Here is a 27,618-nt window from a genome sequence, read left to right on the forward strand (position 1 = left end):
TAATTGTATTGTAGAGTATAGAATACTGTAGGTTGTATACTAAGAAGGTCTGGGAAAAGCTTCTCAAAGGGATCTTGACCACCTGTTTAAAACATGCTTCTGGAGCTTGCTTTATTTTGGGTCACTCTTATCTTTTGTCTTGTTACATTACTTGAGGCCAGCCTGTCACTGTTATAAGAATGGGGAGACTGCTGAATGCTCATGATAGAAGCTATGTGTATAATGTTCTTTAATATCCCTGCTGCTACAAAGGTAGTAGATAATCATGCAGTTAATCAGATAGCTCTTTTTTTGTTGTTGCTATTGCAGGTATTGTTCTTCTTTAAATTGCAGTTAACATTTTGTGTGGTTTTTGTTTTCCCTTTCAGTGAACAGTGCATAGAAGCATATGAGCTACTGTTGGCATTGGCAGAAAGTGAGCAGAGTCTCATTCTTGGACAATTCAGAGCTGCAGGTGTTGGTTCTGTTGGTAAGGTGTCAATGAACCACTTAATTTACCTGGGGCTTTTTGGCATGTCAGTTGTCAGTAGAATTGGTTGTAATGGTGAATCATGTCATCACCCATTACTTAAGAATGCTCTCCAGTCATTTCTTTTTTTTTTTTTAACTATTTAAATCATTTTATACACCTCAAAAATAGGGGTAAAATGCAAGAGAGCAATTTAAGTTCACCTGTGTTGGTTTCACGAGGAGATGCCTCTTCTGGCAGGGGTGAGATTGTTGTAGGCATGCAGCCGTACAGAGTGGAATAATTAAACAATACTTGTGAGCACAGGTGGCTTAGGGCCATACAGCTGTGGTAGTTGCAAATCCAGATTCACCAAGATTGATCCCCCAGAAACAGTCTAATCTGTGAAAAACTGGGATTAAAACAATACAAAGTAGCATTGAGTAGTTATGAATAAAAAAAATTTTAAGGGCTGTAATTTTTCACCCCCTGTTTTACCTTTGCTCTAGAATTTTAAAATATTCTATCTTCTGTTTAGCCTGTATGTTCTGGATTTTTCTTATTTTGTTAGTTAATCCTGTCGTTAGGTGTTGTTTTTTAATATGCTGCCTGCTAAATAATGGAACAAACCACTGTCATAGGTACAGTACAGTTCAGAATTTGGAGCTTGGCAGTTCTGCTGGCTCCATTCTTCTGATAGAAAGAGGTGATTCCACAATGAAATTCCAGTGTTAGTATTTCCATTCCTTTAATTGACAGTAGAAGGCAGTCATGGTAATCTTCAAGTAGAAAGAAGCATTCAGAGAAAGAATAACTCTTCATACTGTGCTGATGCATATCAAGTGCATGGTGTGTTAGGAGCACTGGCTTCTCAGGAGAGGGGATGTCTGAGATTTTCTTCCACCTTTCTCCGAACTCTGTTCATTCCTTTCCACCATGTGCTAGGGAACTTTTCCCAGCTGGCAGAGATCAGCGTGTAGCAAAAGTGAATTGAGACTTGGATTTTCTCTTCCTTTAGGTGGTAGAAAGAAATCTTACAAGGGAGAAGTACTTTGGGGTTGAGTAGGATTTCATCTGATGTGTATTTTATGGAAGAGACTGTAATTAAATTTTTACGTAGCTATCTGTCTACAGCTGTTAATTATGGTATTATCAGTTACAGCCATGAGATAGAAATAGTGCAAATTTCCCATTACACAGCATAGCATGGAGGAAGTTGTGTATGGTCTATGTACCTTTACTTCATGATGAAATTTGATTAACACACCTAGATAAAATAACAGATTTTTGGTTTGAAGATCAGTCAAGCTTTATATCAACATCTGTGAGTGGAAAATTCATGGGAGTTACATCACTTAAAGCTGAGCATATCCAACTTCTCTTAACAGAACATTCACCCTTCCTTTCTTCCTCATTAATGTTACTTCTAGTGCTTGCACTTCACTCAGCAAGTCTGCAGTGCAGGTAATTGACTTGAACAAGGATTAAATGAAAATCCAACACAGAGCAAGCTGTTGATTTTTGCTAAAGTATAAATATATTATAGCTTAATCTACAAATACATTCGTAGATTTTCTTATAGCCAGTAACATGTCTTAATTTAATGATTTGACTGCAGTGCAGCTGGAAGAATGTAGGAGTAGTGACAGTGATGGTTTCAGTCCTGCTTCTCCTGAAGCTTACCAGCTTCACAGGTGCTGTATAACCACTAAAAATTATAGCAATTTAACCAGGGCTAGTTTTCTTTTGGCTTAGTATGCATGACTGTAAAACGTGAGAGGCTGCTTCTCAGCAGCAGGGCAATTCTTCAGTCTGGCCAGGTAGCCTGTAAGGAGGTGTTCTGGCAAACCATCAGGCTTGAGATCAAGGTGCCTGTGAGGAGAAGTTCCAGAGATGACTACGCCGTGAAACCACACTGCATTGACAGGAGTAAGAGTTGTAATTGAGGCTGAGGCTTTTCCAGTGTGTTCATAATTCGAGCATCCAAACCTAATGTTAATGCAAAATGCACACCCTGTATAAACAGACAAGCTAAAATTTTGCATCACTTAAAACATGTTGCCTGGAGCCGCAAGTACCTGGAACTTGTCACTGGGAGCAGGGTGCATTTGGGCCAGTATCCCAGTTACCACTGATGCTGACAAGGAAGTGAAGTAGCTTTTAGTTCATAGATTGGTAATTTATTGTCATTGTCTTGGTATAAACTGAGAGTGAGTAGAGGGATCTCTTGCCTTAATTCCTGTCTGAAACATTGTTTGCTTGAAAACTAGGGGACCAGACAGGTGATGAAAATGTCACACAGATGCTTAAGAGGGCTCATGACTGCAGGAAGACAGCTGAGAATGCAGCAAAAGCCTTGCTGATGAAGCTGGATGGGAGCTGTGGGGGAGCCTATGCAGTCACAGGCTGTAGTGTGCAGCCCTGGGAAAGCCTGTCCTCCAACAGCCACACCAGGTAACTGCAGCTCTTCTGTTCTCCTAATCTCCTAATCTTCGATTCCAGACAAAAAGTTATGTTCTATTGTATTTGCTGAGCTACCTCCCCTCACCTCACTCCTTTGGCTTCTGTGCTTTGATTTGTAAGTCACCATGCCTCAGTGGTCTAATTGTCTTTGGACTTAAAGCAACTCCAGCCAAGAGGAGTTCTTTATAAATTTGTTGCAAATGGGTGACTCAGACCTTTGATCTTTCTCATAAAGGGCAAAACCATTACATTTGTTTTACTACAGTGTCTTTCTTACTGTTTTATTGGAACTCAAATCATGTTCTTGTTACTCACATCTATTGTATGCAGACAGCATGGACGTGCAGAGAGCCAGAGATCTGAAACAGGCTTTCAGTGGCATTTTGGACTGCTCAGGAATTGTTTTCTAAATGTTGCAAATCTATCCATTTTAAACCATTTCCTCTCCCTTCTCCTTCCTTACCCTTTGTACTCCTCCAAATTATTCCTTCCCATGGAATAGATTGGATTCTTCCAGGAAAGACTGGATATTACAGTTTTTCTGAAGACCTATAAAATAATAAAACATGGATGAGCTATTATTGCAGAAGTGCTCCAGTTCAAATATATCTGCCAGCAGCTTTATTTTGAATTTTTGCCTGCCTGTGGTGTAATTGTACTCTGCAGTAAATATGTGTGCTTGTGTATGGATACAAATTTGGCAAGTGTCCTGGATAAATATAGATGAACATTTTTCTCTTTAAATGTTATTTTTGTTTCTCAGATTTGCTCTAAAACTTCATTTTAATTCAGTTTTCTAGCCAGTTCTTTATTCAAATGCTGTCATTTTTTTGACACTTCAGAAGTTTATTTTAGTACTGTATCATTTCCTCTTCTTGCTGATGCCTCCTCCAAAGGATCTTATTTCCTGCCATATGACTAGCTTAGAATAGCTAAAAAGGGAGCAAAAAGGTAATCTGAGGGAACAGGGTCCTAATGTGAGGTGAATTTTAATGTTATTTTACTCAGAAGTTTTCTGGTGCATTCTCAGTGTGAGAAAGCTGTGTCTTTACATAGAAATGATTGTGGCAGCGTCTGTGCTAGTAGCACACTGATCACACTTTCTACCAAAAGCATTTAAACCAGGCTTGGAAAGAAATTTCATCAAGCTGTTTCAAGCACGGGGCTTGCTGTGTCTTAGGCCATATCTACACCTGTGTGCAAACATGTTGTCTGTGTTTACATGTAGTAGCACCTCTGCTTAAGCCAAGCTGGTTGCCCTTTCTGTTGTTTGAAAATCTGAGAATTACCCTTTTATTGTTTTTGTCAGATATGTGGCATGTAGTCAAGGCATAGTAATTTTTTTTTCTTGGAAACAGTTCAGGCAGTTTCCAGTATTGATGGGGAAGAACTGGGGGGAGGGGGATTGTTCCTGTTTCAGTGTTTGCTTTCCTAGACTTGCACTGAAAGTGTTTGGTAAGAGCGTAATCTCTACAGCTCTTGCTTGGTTTAGCAGAATTTTTGGGAGGATAAGAGTCTGTGTTTGTGTCTGTATTCATTGGTGGTCAGCTGGACCTGTGTGTGTGTCCATGTGAGGTGTTGGCTCAGTAGATAAAGTTTCAGCAGAATATATTTCAAGTGGCATAGGATTTAAAATTTCATCAGCATAAGCTATGTCATGAATGTGAAAATGCAAATTTAGTGTTCTTATATGAAAGTAGTGTTTTAGCTTGAGCCATTATTGTCATTGTAGTATTTTTTTTTCTGGTGTGGAGCAACATATTGTGCTGAATGAGGTAACTTCTACAATTTCTTTTTATATATGTGGAACATAGGAGATAAAAGCTGTTGTCACTCACTTGGATGGCACACAGCAAGGCAGGAATTTGTGGCAGGCCAATCTGATTGTTACTTACAGATTGTTGTCCCTGTCCCCTCCCCCATGTCCAAAGTAGTTTATCTTTGCCTAAGCATACATATCAGTGAAAATATTTTTGAAACTTCAGCTTCTCCAGAAAATATAAGTCTTCTCTCCTGTTGCATTCACATGACACGTGGTTAGAGGTGTTTTCAGATTTTTTCTACCCTATCTCAAAAGAGAGGAGTCTCCTCTTCAGCTTACAGACACAGTGCTACCCCATTCATGGAAAATCTGTCTTGGTTCAAAAGGCACACACTTTTTTATGTTTATATCACAGAGCCACAGAAATCAAGTTTGGAAAATACGTTCAAGGTCATCCAGTCCGACCACCACCCCAGCACCACCATAACCACCCCTAAACCTTATTCCCAAGTGCCACATCCAGATAGCTCTTGAACACTTCCAGGGATGGTGACTCCACTGCCTCTGTGGGCAGTTTATTCCATGCCTGACCATTCTGTCAGTGAAAATTTTTTACTAGTATCTAATCTGAACCTCCTTTAGCACAATTTAAGGTCATCTCCTCTCACCTCTGCCCCCCCACCTGGGGACCACTGTGAAAATATTTTTACAGTATTCAATTGAAACATACTTTGAATCTACAAAACAGATTTTTCTTGCCTTCGATGTTCCAGTGTTGCAGGTTTTTAGTTGCAGATACATATTGCTGCCTTTTCCCTTTGAAAGTAAATGAATAAAGTGGTAGTAGGATGATGAAAACTATCCTTTGTTGAGACTTGTGACAAGTGACTAATTCTCCCTGTTGTTTGAAATCCTGTAGAATATGGATTTACAGTGGAATTGTTGACCCATCTTGGGCTTTGAAATTTCAGATGAGATTCTGAATCAAATCACTGAACACGTTACTGAGATTAAGTGCTTGGTGAGCCACTCGTGATGAGTGGTTAAACACTGTAAAAGGGAACAACTGAAATGAAAATCAATGAAAGGCAATGAAAGAGCATCTAAATTCATTTGACTGGCAGCAGCATCACAGTAATGTTGCCAATTCAGTTTTTGAAAATAGAAATTGGTTTGCAATGTAGTTGGAAGTCACAATTATTTTAAATGGACAGAAGCTAAGTATAGAACATACACTGCCAACTTTTACTGATTGCACCTTTGAAAGGCAAGAAAAGGGAAGAAGCCCACTTTTAACACTGTCTGAAAATGGTGTATTTTATTCTCTTCTGTGCTAGTAAACCCAGCCTTACATCTGGGTTCACGGGGGGACAGATTGGGTCCCTTACAGGCAAAGGCAATTCTTTTCAGTATTATGCAGTGTCACAAAATATCTGAACTCAGTCAACGGTAGGAATATATCTGTCGTCAGAACCATCTCAGGTTTCAGATAAGTTGGTGATAGACAAGAATATCTTGGCTGAAGAGTGCAAATAAGTTATTTGGAAATGTCTAAATAGATATCTCAGTGTTATCTGCATAACACTTTGTTGCTGGACGGAAGCAGTCTCAGAAGGAAGCAGGGCAGTTTACCAAAGGCTCTGGTATTAGCTGTTGTTTGTCCTTTGCCTGATTGGGGTATTTTTCGGTTTCTCAGGAAGAGAAACCAGCCTTGTGCTGTCCCAGATCTCAAACCACAATGTTCAGCTCGAAATAAGGTTTGGGCTATGTGCACTGTGGATCAACTGCATTCTTTAAAGTATTAGGTTGTGTACCGGTATTCAAGCAAGTTTGTGTATTTAGTTCTGACAGTGTTAATCTCAGTTCTACCAACTGTATTATCCACACCATTGATTAATTGCAATTGTATACATTTGTTGACTTGATTTTTAACAGATAAAACGACGCTCATGTAGGGTTTTATGGATAAATTTTTGTAGTGTGCAGAAACTACTCATAGAGAAGCACTGCTGAAAGCCTCTTCTTCTTCCATCTGCTGAATTCTATACACATACACTCATGCTAGCAAATAAGACTGACATTACACTGTACCTGCCCATATATTTTCCAAAACTTGTATATGAAAATTAGTTTGACATCGCCCAGGCATGACATCATCATAAAAGACTCAAGGAATGAATCAAGTGTGAAGAATATTTTTACTCTCTTACAGCATCCATGAGAATGGGCAGATTGATGTTGTATTCCCTCCAGCTGTGACAAAACTATGATCCTTTCTCTGTGCTTACCTAAACACTTGAGAAATAAGAAACTGCGCATCTTTTGCAAGAGTTTCCTGTGGTTTTTGGATGGATGCATTATACTGTAAATGTTTTCCTTTGTCCTGATTACAGTTCAGAAGGGAGGGCAATATAAGAAATTCAGGATGAAGTGCTCACCAGCTGTCATCCCTTGAAGGGAGCAGTAGTGGACAAGCACTGTGGCTGTGGAGAGCTGTTTGGTGAGGTTTTTGGGGCAGCATACCTTGGCAGTGTTGCTGGGGAGATCAGAAACTCTGCAGTGCTGTTCCTGTCCCTTCTACCCCAGCTGCTTCCAGTCTTTTGGGTGGGGACGTGCTGATAAATGCAGGGGGTGGCTGAAGGTTTTTGTCCTCTTGTGTGCTGGCTGAGACACAAGTTCCTTGCTGAGCTCTCTCCAACGTCTGAAAAAAACCAAAAAAACACTCTAGAAGAAGAAGAGCAGCTTGCTAGCAATTCACCAGAGGAGCCAACTCAGCTGCAGGCAGGCAGGCAGGCAGCCAGGACTGAAGTAAAAGCAGGCTGAGTATCACTGGCAACAACCCAGACTGCCTTCCTCAGTTTGGACTCCATTCCCCTAACATATATGTGCATAGCTGTGGGTCTTCAAGGGCCAAAATCTGTAAATATGCATGGAGTATGAGGTCCAGCTCAGCATAACAATAAACTTTCAGCATTCTTTTGCTCAGGTTTCATTTGCAGCAGGAGGGCTGGGTTTTCTTTCCTTTTCAAGCCAAAACTGAGATGAGGCCTTTGTGCCCCAAGACTTTTAAAGCTATCCTTCCTCCAACAACAGCTGTTTTACATTTAATCCAGAAGAGCTCTGCAATTGCAGTCTTTGGGTGCTGAGGAAGAAACTCACTTACAACAAACTTCAGTACAGAATAAAGTACTTTTCACATTGTCTGTCCTCATTTTTTTAATGTATCTAATTCATCAAGATGCCTTTAGGCTCAGTAAAGCAGGATTTAGTAAGTGTTTCATAATTTTCTAATCAAGAAATAGTATGAACAAAAATTTGTTTCAGCCTGGAAGGGTTTCTGTGTATCTGGGTACTGAGTGTTCTTAAGCCCCACTGGGAAGAAAATGGATGAAAACAAAAGCAAAGGCCAGTTTACAAAAAGTAAAGGCCAGTTGTGTTGACTATGGCAGGCACCCTCAGAAAAGGAGGGAATAATGTGAAAACTGTAGTAAAGAGCTGTAATACGGTATGTCATGAGGGGGAAGGATTTTGAGAAATCTTGTTAGACCTGCCAATTCACCATCTTCTCCAAGGCGGTGCTTGGAATTTGTGGAAAGATGGGCAATTATTTGAAGCACTTTAAAATCAGTGTAGCTTTAGCTGAAGTAGAGCCAAAGGAAAGAGAAAAATCAAGCCTATCTTGATAGGCTTCTCCTTTGCATATGTATAATATTTCAGGACATCATCCTGGCTCTCACACTATCTAGCGGGTAGGACTTTTTTCCTTAGTACAAAAATGTTGAACAGCAGTGCAATTTGATACAGAAAGTTATTTATTCCCCTGCTGATAACTGAGATCATCTAGCATTCCAGACAGGCACAGTTAATGGATGACTTATCCCTCACCCAGCAGCTGATTACAGGACCTCAGGAGACAGCAGGGAGTTTTGAGTGAGGCTATAGAAACAACATGGCATTTTAGTTTCCTTTTAGTGTTATTGCAACTATATTCAGCCCTGGAATGCTACAGCTGTGTCAGTCTGGGCCCCCTGCAGCACTGGCATGCATGGAGGTGGGTAGGCAGCACTCAGCCCCCATTGCTCTAATGACATTATTACCCCTTTCTGCAATCTCTGTGTAAACACTTACAGGGCAGAGTAATGGGCCCTCATCTGCTCAGAAGATACACCAAGTCTTTCATGATGACTTTTTATTAGAATTCCTGTTACCTCATTGATTAGTTTTAAATCACTCTAGCCCTGAAGGAATGTTGAGGAGTACACCTTCACATGAGCTAAAGTTCTCTTGGCAGTGGATTTTTCATTAGGTTGATTCCTAAAAGTATCCATTAAAATATCTGAGGTGATAACTGGTATGGTCATCAGCAGAGATAGATGAAGTCTGGGTTCATTCTATTTTTTTAGCAGATGCTTCTTCTCAAAGATGATGAAGACTCAGTGTCTGAGCAGCTTGCTGTGCTGTTACTGCTAAGAGGTCTTAAAGAGCTTTTTTTTTTTCTTTTTGAATAAAAAAACCCACCTCTTTTTTTTCTGAAGACACCATTCCAGATAAAGTAATTTGTTTAGACATCAGTAAATATCTGGCTTTGCAGAGAACTTGTCACATGACTCAATTTTCATGTGCAGCTTAGGGAATTAATTTTTTTCTGAATTTGTCACCTCACATTGCAGTGTCCATGCTACATCTGTGTCCTTTCTGTGAGCTTTTAGGTAAGACTCAGATGCGTTGATGAAGTATTGGGAGTGTGTTTGATGTAAAAATTAAGATTTTGTTTCAAATGTATTTTTTTCTAATGCCATTCTTTCTCTTTCCAGTACTACCAGCTCAACAGCAAGCAGTTGTGACACAGAGTTTACAAAGGAAGATGAGCAGCGGCTGAAGGATTATATCCAGCAGCTGAAAAATGACAGGGCAGCAGTGAAACTGACAATGCTGGAGCTGGAAAGCATCCACATTGATCCTCTTAGTTATGATGTTAAGCCACGTGGAGACAACCAGAGACTGGACCTGGAAAATGCAGTCTTGATGCAGGAACTCATGGCAATGAAGGTATTTTATTCATAACCAAGAGGGGAGCTGCTCTGCTGGCAATGCCTCTGTGTCACAAAGCATGCTCAGTCACACACATGGGAGGCTTTGATAGTGGTCACTGGGTAATAAAGGGTAACTTTTTTGAAACACATAATCTGGACAGCAAAAATCTAGTAGTCACTGCCAGAAGGCAGTGCGTTAACAGTGATGAGCTATGTGCGTTCTGAATTAGGAGGACTTCGTCTGTGTCTCTAAACTTGGAATGCTCTTCTTGACAAACCAGATGCTCTCTTTCTGAGAGATAAGGCAGCTGAATTGCTCAAGGATGATGAAAACCCATGATTCAGCACTTCCCAAGAGATAGTTCATTACTTACGAGCTAGCAAATGTGCATCATAAATATTTGTGAACTGAAGCAGAACAAATTCAACTGCTTTTAATATTGGTGTGGGAGGAGGGATGATCTGTCAGATGTCATCCCTAATGCTCTCTTGCAGTTGGTCACAAGTCCTGAGCTCTTTAGGCACTGTGTTGCGATCTAGCTCAGTCCAGAGACCAAGCAAAGGGTAGGCTGTGTAATGACTTGCATTAACAGAGAGTTTTGGAGAAAACCCTGGTTTATATGTCCAGCTCTTAAGATGTGATCTAGAAAAGCTGATCTTTACTGACCAGGCGTAGAGCTTACATCATTTCAAGTCTGTCTTCTGTATTGATTTTGAGAGGTGAACTAAAACAATAGGAACATACCAAGGGCAATACAAGTGTATGTCTGTATTCAGAATTTGTCTGGTTTTGATTCAGTTTAACTTCTGTATTTTAGCAAGTGCTAATTTAGCCAGCTAATTGCTGACATGTCAGGTGATGGTATTGAGTGGGACCATTGAGAGGGTATTGAGTGAGAAAATCCTAATAGTTTCATGAGCTTCTAAAGTTATAGATTTTTGTTCAGATGTGCTGCTTCTGGCTAAGTGGTAGCCTGGTGATGATAATTATGTTCTCAGTGATGCTGCTTTTCCGTGACGACAGACAGAGTTTTGCAATAATGCCTTCATTATTCACAGTTCAGAAAAGACTGCTTGCTAGAGGTTGGGAGATGTAAAATTATGTAACTTGTTTGAATACATTGTGACCAACAGCAAAATATTAACCACAACGAAAGCATGCAAGATGTACTGTAAGATGTTGGTAGATAATCAGATGTGTATTTCAGATATCACACTTCTTTTCCTTTTTTGCATCTAGATCTTCCCTGAAGTATCTTGTACACCATTCTTACCTCTATTTTTCAATTTTAACTTACTTTTTTTTCCTAGTTTTATTTTTGTTTAAAGGTAAGGGCAAACTGTGGAGCTGTATCCCTTGTGAAGTATGGGCCTTGTCTTCCCTGACTGTCAGGAACACCAGCAGTTGCATATCATAATTTCTGGTATACTTCTGTGTGCTGGTAATTCTTTTGTTCACAAAACAGTCATCTGACTTGTTTTTGACACACAGCATCCATTTGGCTGGACCTGGCATATTGGGTTCTCACTGCAGGAATTGCCCCTGGAAGAACATTTTCTTCTTGGTTGGGTTGTGTGGAATGCATACAGAATAGACACACATTTTTCATAATGTGTGTGAACTTACCTTCAGCCCTTTGCAGTACAGAGTACAAACTGACAGTACTGTTATTCATTGTAATTTCTTGTACTTCGCTGAAATTCAGAACTGCAGGAAAACTGTATGTTTCTGAAAGAGACATTGTGAAAACTCAGTTGTGAAAACTTGTGATTTGTCAATGTGTTACCTATCAGCTTCCGTGGTTGTTGCTGGGGTCTGCATTACACCTCCTCTTCTCTTTGTCAGGGTAAAAGAGAGTTGAACCTAAGGTCAGGACTTATTTTGGCCTTCTGAGTATATTTTTTGTATCAATTATTTGAAACATGTATCTTACACAGAGCATCATATACATCTGCCTCCTTCTGAAACAAACAGAGAATTTAGGTTTCCTTACAGTATTTTATTTAACTTGAAGCAGATGGACTGCAGAAGACTTCATTGTTTTGCATTTTTAATTTGTTTTCTCCCTTCTACATTCTTAGCAAGGGTGATACAGCTGGAACAAGCTACTCGATGATTTCCCAGCGTTGCTGGGTTTTATAATCTCCTACTGTCTTCCCAAAACTTGGTTCTGTGTTGGAATCTCTGGCACATCTTTTGGCACCTTCCATTTCTGATTTCCAGTAAAAGCTGATCACCTCATCAGTTTGAAGTACCTTTACTACAGTAGTTCTTCATTATTAATTAGAAAGGCATTTTGAGGGTTGTTTCTCTGCTGCCCTGTTTATTTTTTTTTTTTTTTTTACTAATCCAGAGCATAAGACATAGTGGTCTGCCAGTGGTCTCCTATAAAATTCAATTCTTTGCTTCAAGCAATAATTAACCATGTTTCAATTACATTCTCGTCAGCGGTTTGTCATCATTGAGTAGTCTTGCTTTGAGGTCAGTTGTTGTCATGCCCCAGTTAGCAAGGAGATTACTTCTGATGGGTGTAAATAATTCTTGGTTTACAGCCTTTCTGCATTTCAAAGGCCTTAATCTAGATAAGAAGTCTCGGCTTTCTACACTGATAATTTTTCCTCTTTTGTGTACAGGTGTTGATAATGTTGCTCATGATGCCCATTGAGACTACGGTCTTTGGTGGAAAATGTTAAGTATTCTATTGTCCACCTTTGTTACAGCCATTCATGTTCTTATTGATTTGTATAGTGAAATACAGATAACTAGAGCATGACGCTTATCTGCTTTGATGTTTGTTTTAATTCTGAAGATTGGTACATCCCACCTTGTTTACTGTGGTTCTCCTTGACTTTTTGTGACTTCAAAAACTTCTTACCACATTAGAGTCCTGTATGAGCAAATCGAATACAAATTTTGATTTTGAAAATTCTGTGGTGTTTCTGATTATTTTGAATCAGAAGATTTTAATTTTCATTCAAGTTTTTGTCCAAAACCAGGATCATGTATGACTGAGTACAAAATATCCCTCAATATTAAATTAATTTGTCCCAAAATAACTGCTGGATTTGATACCTGAAGCTTGTGAATTTGCATGGATTGTCTTAAGTCATCTGCAATCCCCTAGAACAGGGACACTTGCTACCTCCTCCGTCAGGGTTTCGTTTAGTGAATGCCACTTGTGCTCACACTCTGAAGATACAGGTGTGTTAACCTGCAAAACTGCTTCACAGCAATTTGTAGCTGGAAGAAAAGGGAAGTAGTAAATATACGAAGGTGGCACTGTCTTTTCAATTAAATTTAGATGCAGTCTTTAGAAAATACTTTCATGGAAAAAATTGCTGCTTATTGACTCTCTAAGTAAACTTGAACTACCTGAATTTTCCCAAAATGGCTGCTGCCACTCTGCCTCATGTATTGCATGGGTCCATACCACAATCCTCAACTGCAGTTCAAATTTATAACCATCTTCAACCTTTCCATTCCCTCTTGTTCCTTCTCTGTGAGCCTCTGTAAGACACTGGCTGACACAAGCTTTTTAACTTTTTCCCTGCTTTTTTTTTTGCTTCTTTACTTATAAGTCGCATTGTTTTGACACGAGAAAAGTAACATATGGGAGGTGCGTGATATGTCTTCTAGGACAGGATGCAAACTGCTGAATTCATATGTGATGATCTAAGCTTACTGTCTTCATTAACAAAGGAGTTAAACATTGATCCTCAAATTTATTTTGAGCTTGGATAAAATAAAGACATAATGAATATTTATGAAAATAAAATAAGTGAAGTCTTTGCATGATAAGAAAAGCCTGTTCCACACACTGGTTGTTGTAGTGGATTAATTTACCTTTTTTTTTAGGAAATAAATGTCCCTTATTTCTGGGCTGAATTTGCCTGGCTTCATCCTCTAGCCAGGAAAGATCTTGTCATGACCATCCCATACAGACAGCTGAAAGTATCTTTTATTCATACAAGTGTCAAAATACTCTCTTCAAATTACTTCTCAGCCTTCACTAAGAAGGCTAAGTAGATTAATAGCTTTAGAAGTAGAAGCTTAAGAAGTTAAATGGATACACTTGAGTATATCAGACCATCCAGTTCAACTCCTATAACAAAATTTCCCCATAATTATTTATCAGTATTACTTACATTTTTTACTATTGACAAAGGCAATTAATGGTAAGTTTGCCTAACAACTAAATTTGTGTAAACCGCATTGAATGAAACTGGTTGTGTTTCTAACCTTCAGTTCACAATTAAGCAGATGAATAAATCAGTGACTTTAAAGCTCATACAAACCTTTCCGAGCCCCTCAGGGTTTTTAAGATAGGGATTTTGTTTTTGCATGGTTCTGAATAAGCCAGTGATGCTTGTAACTGTGATACACCTGTGTACAGTGCTTAGTCTTAATTCAGACAGCAAATGTTTGTAGGCATTTAGATTCCCTTCAACATAAAAAGTTTGTTAAATAAATGTAAAGATTTGGTTTTGTATAATCTTTGTTAATAATGGCTAAAATATGAACAGCATTATTTTTGAACAATAAAGCAAGATACCTCTGTTATTTTTGTGATTAGGGGTTTTTTGTGTTGGTTTTGTTTGTTTGGTTGTTGTTGTTTTAAACAGATAGTGACTTGTTCCTAGGCTGGCCACACAACAAGAAACTTCTGTCTTTCAGAGGTGTTTACACAGTGAACAAGAGAAATGTAATGCAGAAAATGTCTGCATGAATGTAGTATTCACCCTTTAAGTGACCTAGGGCAAGGCAAGCTAAACAGTGAAAACATGACTCTGGGTTGGGTTTTGGTTTTTTTGATTGATTGTTTGTTTGTTTGTTTGTTTTGGCAGTCTTTTGCTTGTTTAGTGGTGGTTTTAAGCACATAATGTAAATTATGTATTAGTACTATCTCTTTGAAGATTTTGTGGATATTGGGTTTTTCTGGGTATAGAATATAACTAGGCATTTTGTACAAGAAACATTTCTGAAGTGTTCATCACAGAGAGCCTTCTGGTTCAGGAATAACCCATCATTTGCTTTTCACAGGAGTTTTTAGAGTCTTAAAGAAGGGTCATTGCACTCATGCCCTGCTCTTAAACTTCTGCCCAGCCACTGTCAGACAGATGTTAAAACAGAGGTCTGTCCCCAGGCAGCAGACATTGTGTTACAATAGGTGACAGCCCTGTCAGAAGCAAGAAGGAGCTCTCAGAATTGAGCTTCTTTCTATCAAGTACCACTGTCCATCCTCTGTGGATTATATTTAGGGAAGAAAATAAATGAGTGCATTTTTCTGTCAAACTCAAGTTGCGTATACTTGGGATTCTGGTCACCTAGGGGAGGGAAATTATAAATGGACATCTGATGGTGCCAAACTAAGTTGCTCTTTTTGACATAACTCATTTTACCACACGGTATTACAAGGCAGGAATAGGTCCTGGTCTCTCAAACCCCTTCCCCTGTAATGAGATTAGTTCTTGGATATTAATAAGAAACTGAAATCTTGCTTTTAGGGAGATGTTTGAAAGTCATACACTTCTGCTTTTAAGACAATGGTCTCTGACGGACAAAGTAGAACCAGAGAAATTTCAGCAGCTGTGTCAATTCTCTCAGATCTCTGATAGTCCAATTCTAATTTTGCTTCTGAGCTTATTCCTGAAGATGATAAAGGGGTGTCAGGGGTTATCATACTCAGACTGAAGAAACACAAGTCTTTGACAAATATGCAGTGTGATTATAAAAAGTCATCTGGATGTTGATAGTTTTCTCAATGAAAAGAGTCCTTAGGTTATAAGAGTGGATGAAAATCTTGCTTAACCTCATCTTTCATTAGGTACCTAGTCCCATGAAGCAGCATGCAATAATACAATGTTTCTTCAACAGGAAGAGATGGCAGAGCTCAAGGCACAGCTTTACCTGCTGGAGAAGGAGAAGAAGGCTTTGGAATTGAAGCTGAGCACTCGAGAGGCTCAGGAGCAGGCCTACCTTGTCCATATTGAGCACTTGAAGTCTGAAGTGGAAGAACAAAAAGAGCAGAGAATGAGATCTCTCAGCTCAACCAGCAGCGGAAGCAGAGACAAACTGGGCAAGGTCAGGAGTCAAGCTACATTTCCAAAGTTGTAAACATGATTAATTTAACCTTTCCCATCCGTATTGCAGTCTTTAGCATGTTAATCATGCTCTTATTTTGTCTATATGCAGATCTTTCCTCCCTTCCCCAGTTGTGAGGTGGTTCCTTCCATGCTGTGACTTGAGGACTTTGAAGAATTGGTGTTAGGCATGGGCTAAAATAAGGGTGTTTTGAGGACTACCACAAGGCCAGTCCTGCCAGACATAGAAGTTGCTGCGGTTGAGCATGTGTGTTGCCTGTTGCCAGTCACTGGAAACACTGGGAGTCTAAGCAAAATGCCATTCTCCCATAAACACAAAATATGAAAACATTAGCACTTATTTCTATGCAGAATTTAGACCATTGTATTGAAAATCTCTTTCTCTAAACCAGATTGTAATAATTTGAGAATGAAGATTCTTCTCCCCTTAATGCAAAATAATGCAGAATAAACAGATTTCTGCATTTGCCGTAATAATTTGCATTAAGAAATAAATACCTTGGAAAACTTTGTCTTATTTTTAGTGCTGTGGTCCCAGAAAATGTCAATAATGTGTTTATAAACAAAAACCAAGACATAACGTCTTACTTCCTTATTCCTGGCAATATGTCATCTGAATTTCTTGATCCCATTGCCTCTTTGTTTCATGTCTGGTGTCAAAAGAAATATAAGGAAGGCAGTGGCAGTTTTGCACACAGTAGCAGAATTCTGCAAGTCGGTGAGCTGTGGTGTTTTAAAAAACATTTAGAGGCATTGTGAAGTATTAATCTGTTTAGTCCATTTCTTGGTATGATGATACCCTGCCTTGTTGCTGTAGCATTGTGTTGTCTATTTCACCTCCTTTTTAAAAGCAGCTGTGAACTAAGAGGCTTTCAGAATTTTCCCATTAAGATGGTCAGTAATTTCTAATCAGGTGGCTTTTCCTCCTTTGTCAGGAATGTAGTGATGGCACCGCAACACCACTAACCCTTGCTGAGCTGAGACCATACAATGAGAGTGAACTGACTGCTGAGCTGACAAATGCACTCAGGAGGTAAGCACAGCTTCCCTGACCAGGGTCAGGACTTGTTCTGTGGGTCCAGGGAAAGGTTTATTTCTGAGCCTTCACTCTAACTCTCAAGTGGTTTGAAGAGTGATCACAGGTCTGTCCTGTGAAAAGGAGATCTATCGAAGTCCTTCTGATTTTCCCCTCTCTCCTGCTTTAGCTCCTTTCACCTGGTGCTCAACTCCATTCTCCTTGAGGTTCTCTGGAATTCAGTTGAATTTTAGAAATAAAAGAAACCCTCAAAATGGCAGTAATGACCACTCTCAGGCAAGACTATGAGACATAAAACAGTGACATGCACGTTTCTTTTGTATGTTAAGAAAATGCTTAGTAAAGACAGGATATGAAGTGTGATCTTTGGTTAAGACAGTTGGCTGCAGGTTAGAATTTGGGTAGGAGTTACAGGAGTAACTCCCACTGCAGTTCCTACTGCAGGCATTCTGATGACTCAGATGCTCCATTTGCCTCCTGAGTATGTAAGTGGAGCCACTGTTCAATTACAAATGATATTGTGTGAGGCATTAGCTTTCCAATGGGAGAGAAAATTGATGTCTTGACAAACAGCTTTTACCAACAGCCAGGTTTTAAGCCTAAGCTTTCAGTACAGTTATACATTAGCTAGATATTTGTTTGTGCAGCAGTTTTTCCTTCACCAGATATGTGGTAAACTTAATGACAAAGAAATTCATAGTTTCGATAATAGTTTCAATACTTGTTCCACCTTTACCAAGAAATGGCTATCTAGTACCTAATCTGGTTCTTATATTTAGAACCTGTCCAAAATGCTGCTGGGATTTTGGGATATAAGAACCAGAATTTTGGCTGGGAAGAGTGTGTCTTGCTTTACCAGTGTTTGCACCTTCTTTTATGGTGTCCTTTCGGACAGCTGTGGTGTTTCATTCCTGAGGTGCTTTTTTTTATGGGTGCAATGTGTGCTGTGCCCAGGGACACTTAAGCCGGAAAGGCATTATGTGAAAATGTCAGATCATTACCATTGCAGAATCAATACATCTCCTACCATTTGCTTAGTAGTCTGGCAGTTGCTGAGTACTTAGTTTGCATGATGCAGGGAACAAAATTCTGTGGGTAAAATAATCAAAACTGTCATTTGTGTGTGGGTAGATAAAACCCATCAGCAAAATAATTCACATAAACATTGCAGAGAGCCATTGGCCTCCCCTGTATCCCCCACATTGCTCACTGCTGTGAGCTGCTCCACCAGCATTTTCTGCCTTCACTCAAGCTGCTGCTCTTCCAGCTCTTGTTATTTGCTCCTGGATTTTCAGAAGATGCCAGTGACCTTAGTTAACAGAGGTTTGAGTATAGTCATGAAATGTGGGTTGCTGACAACACAGAGAAAACAACTTTGCTTTATCTACTAGGCCTTAAGTTGATTAGCATGGATTTCCAGCCAAGAGCCTCACAAGTACAGTTTGTCAGGCAGAAATGGAGAAGAAAAATAATCGGATTAAACTGTACATAAATTGTGAAGGCTCTCTGTGTAATGGAAATACAGCTGTACTAAATGTGATTGCTGCTGCAAGTGGGGCTCAAGTACAGTTCCTGCAAGCTGTGTGGACAGGGTGTTTTTCTCCCTAATCAGTGTGCCAGCGAGATCAGGCTGAATGCTTAGCCCTCCTTACCCTGAAGTCCTGTCTCTGCAAGTCAGTTGAAGGTCTGTCTAGCACATGGAGAAAGCTTACTGCAACCTGTTTAGCCACAGCCATGCTAAAAAATACCAGAAGTCCCTAACTGCTGTTCTGGACAAATGGGTCCTCAAATATCACAGTGATATTTAGACTATCACAAATCCTCAAAAGAACTCTAAAACTTATCGAAGTCCTTCCTCCTCTGTGGCTGCATCCTCCTCACCTTGCCAAGGAAGTAGGACCAGAATACAAAATTTAAGATATTAGTCCCAGTAACTGTGTTTGCTGAAGGGTGGAGGTGGGGGAAAATGTGAAACGGATGCGTATCATGGCTCTGTGATCCAGAGGCAGTATTTAAATGCCAGCATTCAGGACTGTTTCAGGACTGGTTACAATTGGTGCATATGTCCAGCAATTGGTTCTCCCTATTGTTTCTCCAGGCAGTAGACACTGGTTGAGGGGACAGCAATTGCAAGGATAGGGGCAGAAATCCATTGGGTTTTGAGTCTATTTATCAGAGCATGTGATATCAATCAGCAGCCCTGCTTCCTGTTCCCTCCTTATCCCATCATTACAGAGACTAAAGCTCTGGTTGCTCCCCCCTCTGCTACTTTCCTATTCTGTCCTTCTGTTGCTATTAAATTGTCAGGTTCTTCTCAGTTAATTGAAACAGAGTGAAACGCAAATAAAACAGCGGGATGTAGTTATGGTTTGGGTTTTGGTGTAGTTTGGAAGCATTTATTTGCTCATTGTCTGCAAATGGCCATGCAGCAGAGCAGTCTCATCCACAGAGCCATGCTGGCTTCTCTCTGCAGAGGTGGATATTTTTGTAAATCTGAAATCCAGTAGTGTGTTGTGAAACTTCTGTTGGTAGTGCCCATCAGCAGAAATTCAAGGCAGAAGCAGTTCTTCATCTATTGTGTAATAACACATTTGTTCTAGAACAACTCAGGATTTCCCGTAGTAGTGCTCAGCATTAAAACCCCTGTTACTGGCTTTTTACAGAATTCACTTGTCTTTTAGATGGTCACTGTGCTAACTGGGAGAAATGTAAATTATCTTTAAGTCCTATGCTGTTAAAGCTACATCTACCAATTTCTGGTGTTGCAGGCTAAGCTCACTAATTCAGACATATCCTATTCCAGCCAAACATCAACACTTTCTGCCAGAGCCTTCAAGTTTTGGTTTTCCCTCTCTCTTTTCTTAATGGAATGATGAAGTGCTTTAATGGGCACAAAGCGTCTTCTTTCTTGAGTTTGACACATTCATAAACAAGTTTTTGGCAGGAAATACCTTACTCTTGAGAGGGTAGAAATGTGTTCTCAGCAGCCTTATGGCCTGGTGCTGACACCTTGATGGTTGTGCCAGAGGCCAGTTTTATAAGACAAGATCTGGTTGAATATCCCAAAATCAGACAAATGACGCAGTCTCTGTGGGAAGACCTTAAATGAGTTGTCTTTCTTGCTGGCTTGGTCTCTTCTGCTGGGGCAGGACAGGGAGCACTATACATGACTTGTATGAGTTTGTAACTCAGTAGACACATAGCAGGTTATGCTTTAATGCAGGTAAATGCAGTGGAGGTGGCAGGAGGGAGGCAGTAAGAATTCTGTTCTGCTTTAGAAGGCTGATGATAATGATGATAGAATGGATATTTTCTTCTTCTAAGAAGCTATTTTCTTCTACTTTCATTCTGTGAAAAGTGGCCAAGCTGGCAAGACTAAAACTTCTTCCTCCTGTGAGGTCCTCCTGTGGTCTATGCTTGTATTTTCAGCTGCTGATAGCTTTTCTGTCTGTGTAGGGATATAATTCATAAATTATAGAATAATTTATAAATCATTAAAATGCTTGGCCAGGAAGGATCTAGCAGTACTACAGACCATGGCAGGCAAAACACTTTGTAACTAGACTGACTGTTCAGACTTCAGCTGCATCACCATTTGGCACAAAATTATGATCCTTCATGGCTGTGCAGGATTACATGAATCGTGTCAGTCTAGACAGGTTTCAGTATCTCCCTCACAAAAGAGTGACTTTCCTTCTGGCAACACTGCAAAGGATCTTTGTATTTACCATGCCTGATGACTTCTTAACCAAGAGATAGAGAGTGATGCTACTAATTGTGAAGTCACTGTGGACAGAGAAATGAGTAGTTATCAGTAGACTGGCAAAGAGCTCTTCTTCTGTTAACAAAAGGTGCATTTTGCACAGAGCTGTGGTCCCACCTCTCTGGAGTGGAAGCTGCAGGTATTTCTAGTAAGACATGAAAAACTCATCCTATTGCCATAATTTTCTGGTGTCTGTTGGGACAGTACAATGTTTGTTGCACTCTTACATCCTTATCCCTGTCTGAAGACCACAGCTGTGTTTCGTGCCAAACTTCTTTTCAGAGAGCAAACATTTCAATAGAGCACTGGGCCAGGGCATGGCAGTGACTACTTCCTGACACGATGTCAGTGAGAGAGAAATCAAGCCACCTTCCTTTATTTTAAATTTCCATGAACTTCATGTGGTGGCATGTTAACCTTGCATATTTTCAAGGGCTGAGCTTAGTTTCGTGATAGCAGCAGTCATTAAATTTAATCATTGAAATTAAGGCCTATGCTGAGCACGGTAAGGCTGTCTCAGAAATGGAAACAGAAATGCCTAGAACATATCATAACCATTCATATTTAAAATTACTCTTAGACTTTTCTTTGACCAAGGTGCTGGACAAAACATGCAGTGGGTAAAAGCAGGGGGAGAGAGACAGAGGTTTGTGTTCTGGACCTACTGATGCATCTTTGGCTGCTTTCTGTCAGTGTTTGCTTATTTCTGTTCTCCAATTACCACATCAATTAAATGAGGAGATAAGCAACCCTGAAGCATTTGAAAGCCAGACACTGGTATGGCTTGCAGTCATCGCAAATTTCAGAGATGTCTCTTTTTTGACTTTTTTGACTGTGCAGTATCCTGCTGTGGTTTCCCCTTGGCTTCCAGGGGGTTTCAGAAGGCATGGCCTGTCTCTGGAAATCCCTCTGGAGAGTCCCGCTAAGAGAAACCTTCTCACAAGAGGAGAAGTGACTCATGGTGATATCAGGGACAGATTGCTTAGAAGCACCTTGAGTAACTATTTTTACCATATGCCTCACAGACAGCCATGATTTGTCTTTTTCTCCATTTTTGACATGGTAAGTAGTTCTTACCACCCTGTGGTTATCTGAACTGCTGAGCTGCTATGCACTTCAATATAATCATCACAGGGAGCTCCAAATAGCTCCAGGTCTGGAGAGCTTCCAGGCTGGGCTGACAAAGCTGGGTGGGAGGCTTGAGCAGTGAGTGTAGCAGGCGTGCTGCTGCCTCCCTCCAGGGCTGTTCTCCCTTTTTGCTGCCAGTATGTTGCTTCAGGACCGCACCTGGCCTGTCTCCCCACTGCAGGTGGCTGTGTTGAGATATGTTCTGAGCATCTCAGCAATCAGCAAAAAAAGCAGTAGAGTATTTTACACCAGCAAAGTGGTTTTTGAAGCACCCTCTGTCACCTCTGCAAAGGGAAAGGCCTCCTGTGCACAGGTAGCTGGCAAGCAGGGGTGGTGCTTCAGCAGGTGAACCAGGAAGACATGGCATTTGAAGGGGATGGCTCTCTTGGCATTTGTGAAGTGGTGCCTCTTTAAAACATTTATTATATTCTGTTGTTTCCCTTAGCAGGCCAAGCCAGACCAAGCCAAGTGAGACAGGCGTGCATTCTAATTAGCTTGGGGGTTCTGCATGCCAGCCTGGTGTAAGATGTTAGTTTAGACTGCTGATGAAGAGAAAATTTTTCTGCATTCCTTTTAGATGTCCAGCTGTTATCTCCTGAGAGGAGAGGAATCAAATGCCTAGGAAAAACAATCATGTGTCACCCTATTCAACTGGAAAAGTCAGAGAGGGGAGTGGGGGATGGTGCTGGGCTCATTACAACAGGAGGATATCAGGGAAGCAGTAGGAGTGGAGTGGAGTGTGGAATGGGAAGTACCTTCCCTTCAAAGTAGAGGCCTTGAGGATAGCTAAGATAGCTATGGACCCTGCAGGAGGCGCCTTTCCTCCCTCCCCTTCCCCACCCCCGTTCCCTGGGCCTGCTCTTCCAGCATGGATAGCTCTGCCAGGAATTCTCTGTGCCCTGGGCTGGCTGCTGCTGGTCCTGCTACATCAGGGCTTTGTGCCAGCAGAGCTCAGGGGCAGGTGCTGGGCTGAACCTGGTCATCCCACTCCTCAGGAGGAGCCAGGATTTGCAGGGATCTGCCCACAGCAGATCTCTTTTGATGGGTAAGAAGATGTGTCCTAGGAATGGCAAGAGTTCTCTGCCTGGCTGTGGGAGAGTTTCTCACCTCTTCATTTGAAGAGAGCTCATTGTTCCTCTTTTGGTTCTGATTTGTCAAGAGCTGTGGTGCTCTTGACCCCAGGGCAGAGGGCTGGTAGCTTTCACTAGAAGGGGAGCTAGCTGGGTGCACTCCAAGCCAGGGGCAGAAAAATCAACTTTCTGCGTGCCAGAGAAGAGCAGCTTCCTGTTTGCAGCACTGGGGAATTTTCAATGAAATCAGCAAGAGCAGGAAAATCTGGGAAGACTTCTAGCACATGAAACCTGAACATGTCTAGAAAAGTCCAGACAGGAGGGAAAATATAAGGCGCTCATGACCTTGCTTACATTACAGTGTGCGAAACATGGTGTCAGTGTGTGGAGGCCAAATTGACAGAAACAGTTTTCTTTATGGCCCTGGCAGAATTCCCTGCTCTCCAAAGTGGCAGCATTGAAACCAGAGAACACCAGTTAGCCCCTTCCTATTCAGCCATCCCGAAACAAAAAACCCTTGAAAACCGCTGTGCAACTGCGCACTGAGTGTTTTGGTTGTGAAAATACCAAACAAAAGCCTTTATTACCAGCATATTAGGCATTTCACTGAAAATAGTGGTTTTAGCTGATGTTGTAGGCTGTAGGCCTTGAATGTACTCATTCTGAGCCTTTCCCTGGAAAGGGAGCAGTCAGGGATTTCCCTAGCTGACTTCTCAGCAGCAGGGAGCCCTTCTGCTGAAAGTGAGCCATGCCCTCAGATCACAGGCTCATTCCCTCTTCTGGGAATACTTGCTCATTTTCTCTGCATTCATGAAGTGTCTGGCTGTGTTCTCTGCAGCCCCAGCTTGCAGTAGCCAGTTGGAGGAGGAGTTGTTGGGATAAGGAGCAGTCCAATAGAGTGGGAGTCAGGGGCTCACAGAATTTGTGTTCTCTGAAAAAGACTCACTTCCCCTTCCCTCTTCCCATCAAAATACACAGATAAGCGCTTTCTTGGGATACACAGAAATCCCCCTGGGGCACAATAGCAGTGTGAGTTTGGTGTGTCTCCTTCCATGGGAGTTTGGATCTTGGAGTCTGGAAGACTGTCTGGCAGCAGCAGGCTGTGCCTACATCAATAGGATGTTCCATATGTCTGTCACATCAAGTGCAGTTCCATCCCTGGAAACTTCGACATGTTCTCATGGTAGAGACGTGGTTCATATGCAATACTGAAAATATTCTGCCATATTCAGCCCTGTAGTAGATTTTTCACAGCTTGCAGTCAGGGAAGTGCTGTGGTGCTGGAAGTCCCCTCGGGATTCAGTATAGCTGCTATTCACTGCCTAACTACACAGTCAGTTTTGAGGAGAAACAAGTGTGGACAATTCTTTCTGGCCAAATTGAGGTGATCACTGATAGAAACTGAGGGAAGCAGGGGGAGTAACCATTGTGAGGACAGGGTTCTTACCAGCCTGTGACCTACAGCTCTGAGGTCTCTCAGCTGCTGCTCAAACAGAAGATGCAGCACCCTGGGGAAAACCTTACATGTTTTAGTGTATAATAGTCATTAATCCTGTGCATCTTCATTTCCCAGAGAAACCCAAGGTATTTGCTCTGCATTTGCTGTTGCTGCTGTATGTGGCTCCTCAGGTGTGACTTGTTCTATGAAATGTCTCTTGAAGTAAAGATTTTTAGATAGGCAGTTTTTAAATTGTAAAAGGGTGTAAAAGTAGATCCCTATGTGTTGTTTTTTTCAGATTTTTGAAATATTTCAGCACATGCAATGAAACCATCCGTTACTTTCCATGAGATTAAGGTTGAGAAGGCATTATCTAATGTTATCTAATGCTGTTTCACTGACTTCAAGACATTCTGAAAAGCCAAAAGAAATACATGTATTTTACTGGTGCTAGTGTAAATTTGAGTCATCTATAGATTTGAAGTATTACCCACTGTTTCCTGGTTCAGAAGGTTCAGAACTGGCATCTGAAAGTTGTTTAAGTAGCTTGAACAGAGTGCTTACCACTCTGCTGGCTCTGTGTGTTTGACAAGCATCAAGACAAGGATGTTTTAGACCAAACATACAGAAATACATCTTGATGTGTAGCTGAGTTCGGGCTGAACAGGGTTGGTTGAAAGGTGTGAGTGAAAAACAGACAAAAGGTGATATCATTGTTTTATCAGGTAACAGTCACCTTAGCAACCAAACTTTACCATGCATGAAAAGTTCCTCAAAGTCTTTCTACTGTGTTTCTTTTCCATGCAGCTCTTGTTACAGCAGGTGTGTGTGAAGGAGTTTAGCATTTAGGAGTTTAGTGAACTGTGGCTCTACGGGGCTCTTTCACATGGGACTGTGTGCAGTGTTTCCACAGCAACACCTTTTCCTGGACATGATGTTAAATCAAGCTCACACGATTTTGAGATTTCTCTGCCCATCTAAAACCTGTGCATGTTTATTCCACTGGACTTGCTGTTCACACTAGGTCGTCATGCTGGAATTGGTGCTACTGAGCCTTCCCCAGAGCCTCTGGATGTAGCAGCCGTTGGAGCAGAGAAGCACCAAATTTGCCTTCCTCTGTTCTGTCACATCAGTAGTACGATGCCACAAATGCATTAGGTCTGGCCTCTGCCACATCTGATCTTTTCTTGTTTGTGCTCTGGCTGTTTTTCTTCCTGTTTTCTTTGCAGAAAACAGATTTTGGCTGTGGACTGTGCTAAGCCTTTCTGACTACTGAGATAGAATATAAAAATTAAAATTTACCTTTGAGATGGATGGCAGTGAACTTCTAACTGCAATGGAGAAATATTGTGTTACTTGAAAGCAGTGAACTTCTAACTGCAATGGAGAAATATTGTGTTACTTGAAAGCAGAGGGTGTGTTCCTTCAATGAAGGGACATACAAAGAATACTGATGATTCTTCATCAACAAGGGCCCTCTTATGTCCTTTTCCATTTGGCTGGTAACCCAGCTCTGGAGTCTGTTGGGATAGACTGCTAACTTGGAATATTCCCCAGCTGACTTTGTGAAAGCCCTTCTGTTGCTGCTGGAGCTGGGTGCTATCCCTCTCTCCAGTGATAAAAGGCTGCCATATCCAGGCCTTCCTGGGAACTGCACGCTGCTTGAGCTGGGATTCCAGGAGGATCCCTGTGGTCTCTGCAGAGCTGGGGAAGCTTGCACAAACTTCAGGGTATTCATTCCCTTTGGGCTTATATGGGAGCTGGCAGTTGTCTTGTTATTGAGGTGGAAACAAGTGTACCCATGTAGCTGCACTGCAGCAAAGGAGAAGGGAGAGGTGGATCACTGTAGAGTGGTTCTAGGCAGCAAAGCACAGACTCCTTGTAAACACACAAACTTCCCACATGTCAGATTTGATGCTGCAAAATCTGTGTCCCAGTTGAGCCCAGCTCCATGTCATTCTCAAAATACTTTTGTTTACTTCTTTTTTTTTACCCCCTTCTAAATCTTACATTTTTTTTCTCTGGGCTATCTGTGCAGAGTTTGGGTCACAGAGAAAAGCTCCTGGAAGAGTCCCATGTGTGTGTAGGTGTGGGCTGAGCAGGCATCAGCCATCAGCTCTGGAGCAGGGAGCTGCCCAGGAAGAAGCACCTGCCTCATGCCACATGCTTACCTGGGAAATGTGTTTTCAACCCAGCTTAGTCCCCCAGCTGTAATGCTTGCTCCTGCCCAGAACTTCTATCTTGTTCACTTTTTCTTTCCCTCATAGAGATACCTGTAATGTGGAAATGTTATAAGATACCTTATTTCCATTTTGTCACACTTTGTGTAATTAGCTTTTGGTTCAGAGTTGGTAAGTAAGTATGGATATTAGCTATTTATGTATCTTATTTATTAGTGTGATTCAATGTATACAGAATTATGATCTACCAGAGAAGTTAGTTTACTCTTTTGTCTGCTATTTCTCTGATCATGAATTCTAAAATGGTGAGTGTTATAAATACCAGTCTTTGGAAAAGTTTAATGTAAGAACTACCTCTTTTATTATGCTAGTAATAGTAAGGAAAATATTTGCAGCATGTCAACCCCGCACAGGACAATTGTTGATACACTTCCAAGCTGAAGTACTATTTCTGTTTTGAAAATAGTTTTCTACCTCCTTTTCTCCTGATCCAGGGAGAAGAAACTGAAAGCAAGAGTGCAGGAGTTAGTGAGTGCTTTGGAGAGACTCACGAAGAGCAGTGAAATCAGACATCAGCAGTCTGCAGAATTTGTTAATGACCTTAAAAGGGCAAACAGGTAAAGGATCTACCAGCAGATGGATGCATTATTGGTTTATTTTTGATGTGTTCTTGTAAAGCACTAATATTCCACTTACCTTAATGAGAAGTTTCAGGACCCTCACGTTCATCCACATGTCAATGCTCCAGACTTATAGTTAGAGAAGGGGGAGGTACAAACCTCCTGTGCAGGCCACTGACAACTACATAGTTAAGAAGAGAAAGTAGGGAAATAGGTTAATCTCAATTGAGTTACTAGTAGCAATGCACAGTTTAAAAAGCTAACAAAAATATTTTTTAATTTGTTACTTTGTTTTTAACTCCTCCCTTTTCTTTGGCTCCAACCGCTTCATTAATAAAATGTCTTGGATAATCACACCTGAGTTCCATTGCTCACTCAGGGCACTTTTCTTGTACTGTATTGGGATGGCCTAGGAATATGGTGGGCTGCGGCTGCCCTTCCTGCAAGCAGCCTCTGACTCACAGTGTGGTTTTCCTTAAATTGCACTTAAAAGCCTTTGTGGTGAGAAGCAGCACCCATCTCAAACTTTCCAGCCCAGTCAAGGTGGAGGCACAGAAGCTACTGAACAGCTAGCA

The 27,618-nt window shown here is 41.0% G+C and overlaps 1 protein-coding gene across 1 annotated transcript in view; it reads left to right on the forward strand.

Annotated features, from left to right (window-relative positions):
• Positions 1-27,618, forward strand: part of MCC (MCC regulator of WNT signaling pathway) — a 183,603-nt gene that overhangs the window by 151,950 nt on the left and 4,035 nt on the right. The window contains 6 exon segments of the mRNA XM_058043810.1: positions 369-469; positions 2,719-2,902; positions 9,488-9,722; positions 15,582-15,788; positions 16,744-16,841; positions 26,918-27,040. Coding sequence (XP_057899793.1) covers positions 369-469; positions 2,719-2,902; positions 9,488-9,722; positions 15,582-15,788; positions 16,744-16,841; positions 26,918-27,040 — 948 coding nt within the window.

The sequence above is a fragment of the Melospiza georgiana genome, chromosome Z (assembly GCF_028018845.1).
Source record: "Melospiza georgiana isolate bMelGeo1 chromosome Z, bMelGeo1.pri, whole genome shotgun sequence".
NCBI classification, from domain to species: Eukaryota; Metazoa; Chordata; class Aves; order Passeriformes; family Passerellidae; genus Melospiza; species Melospiza georgiana.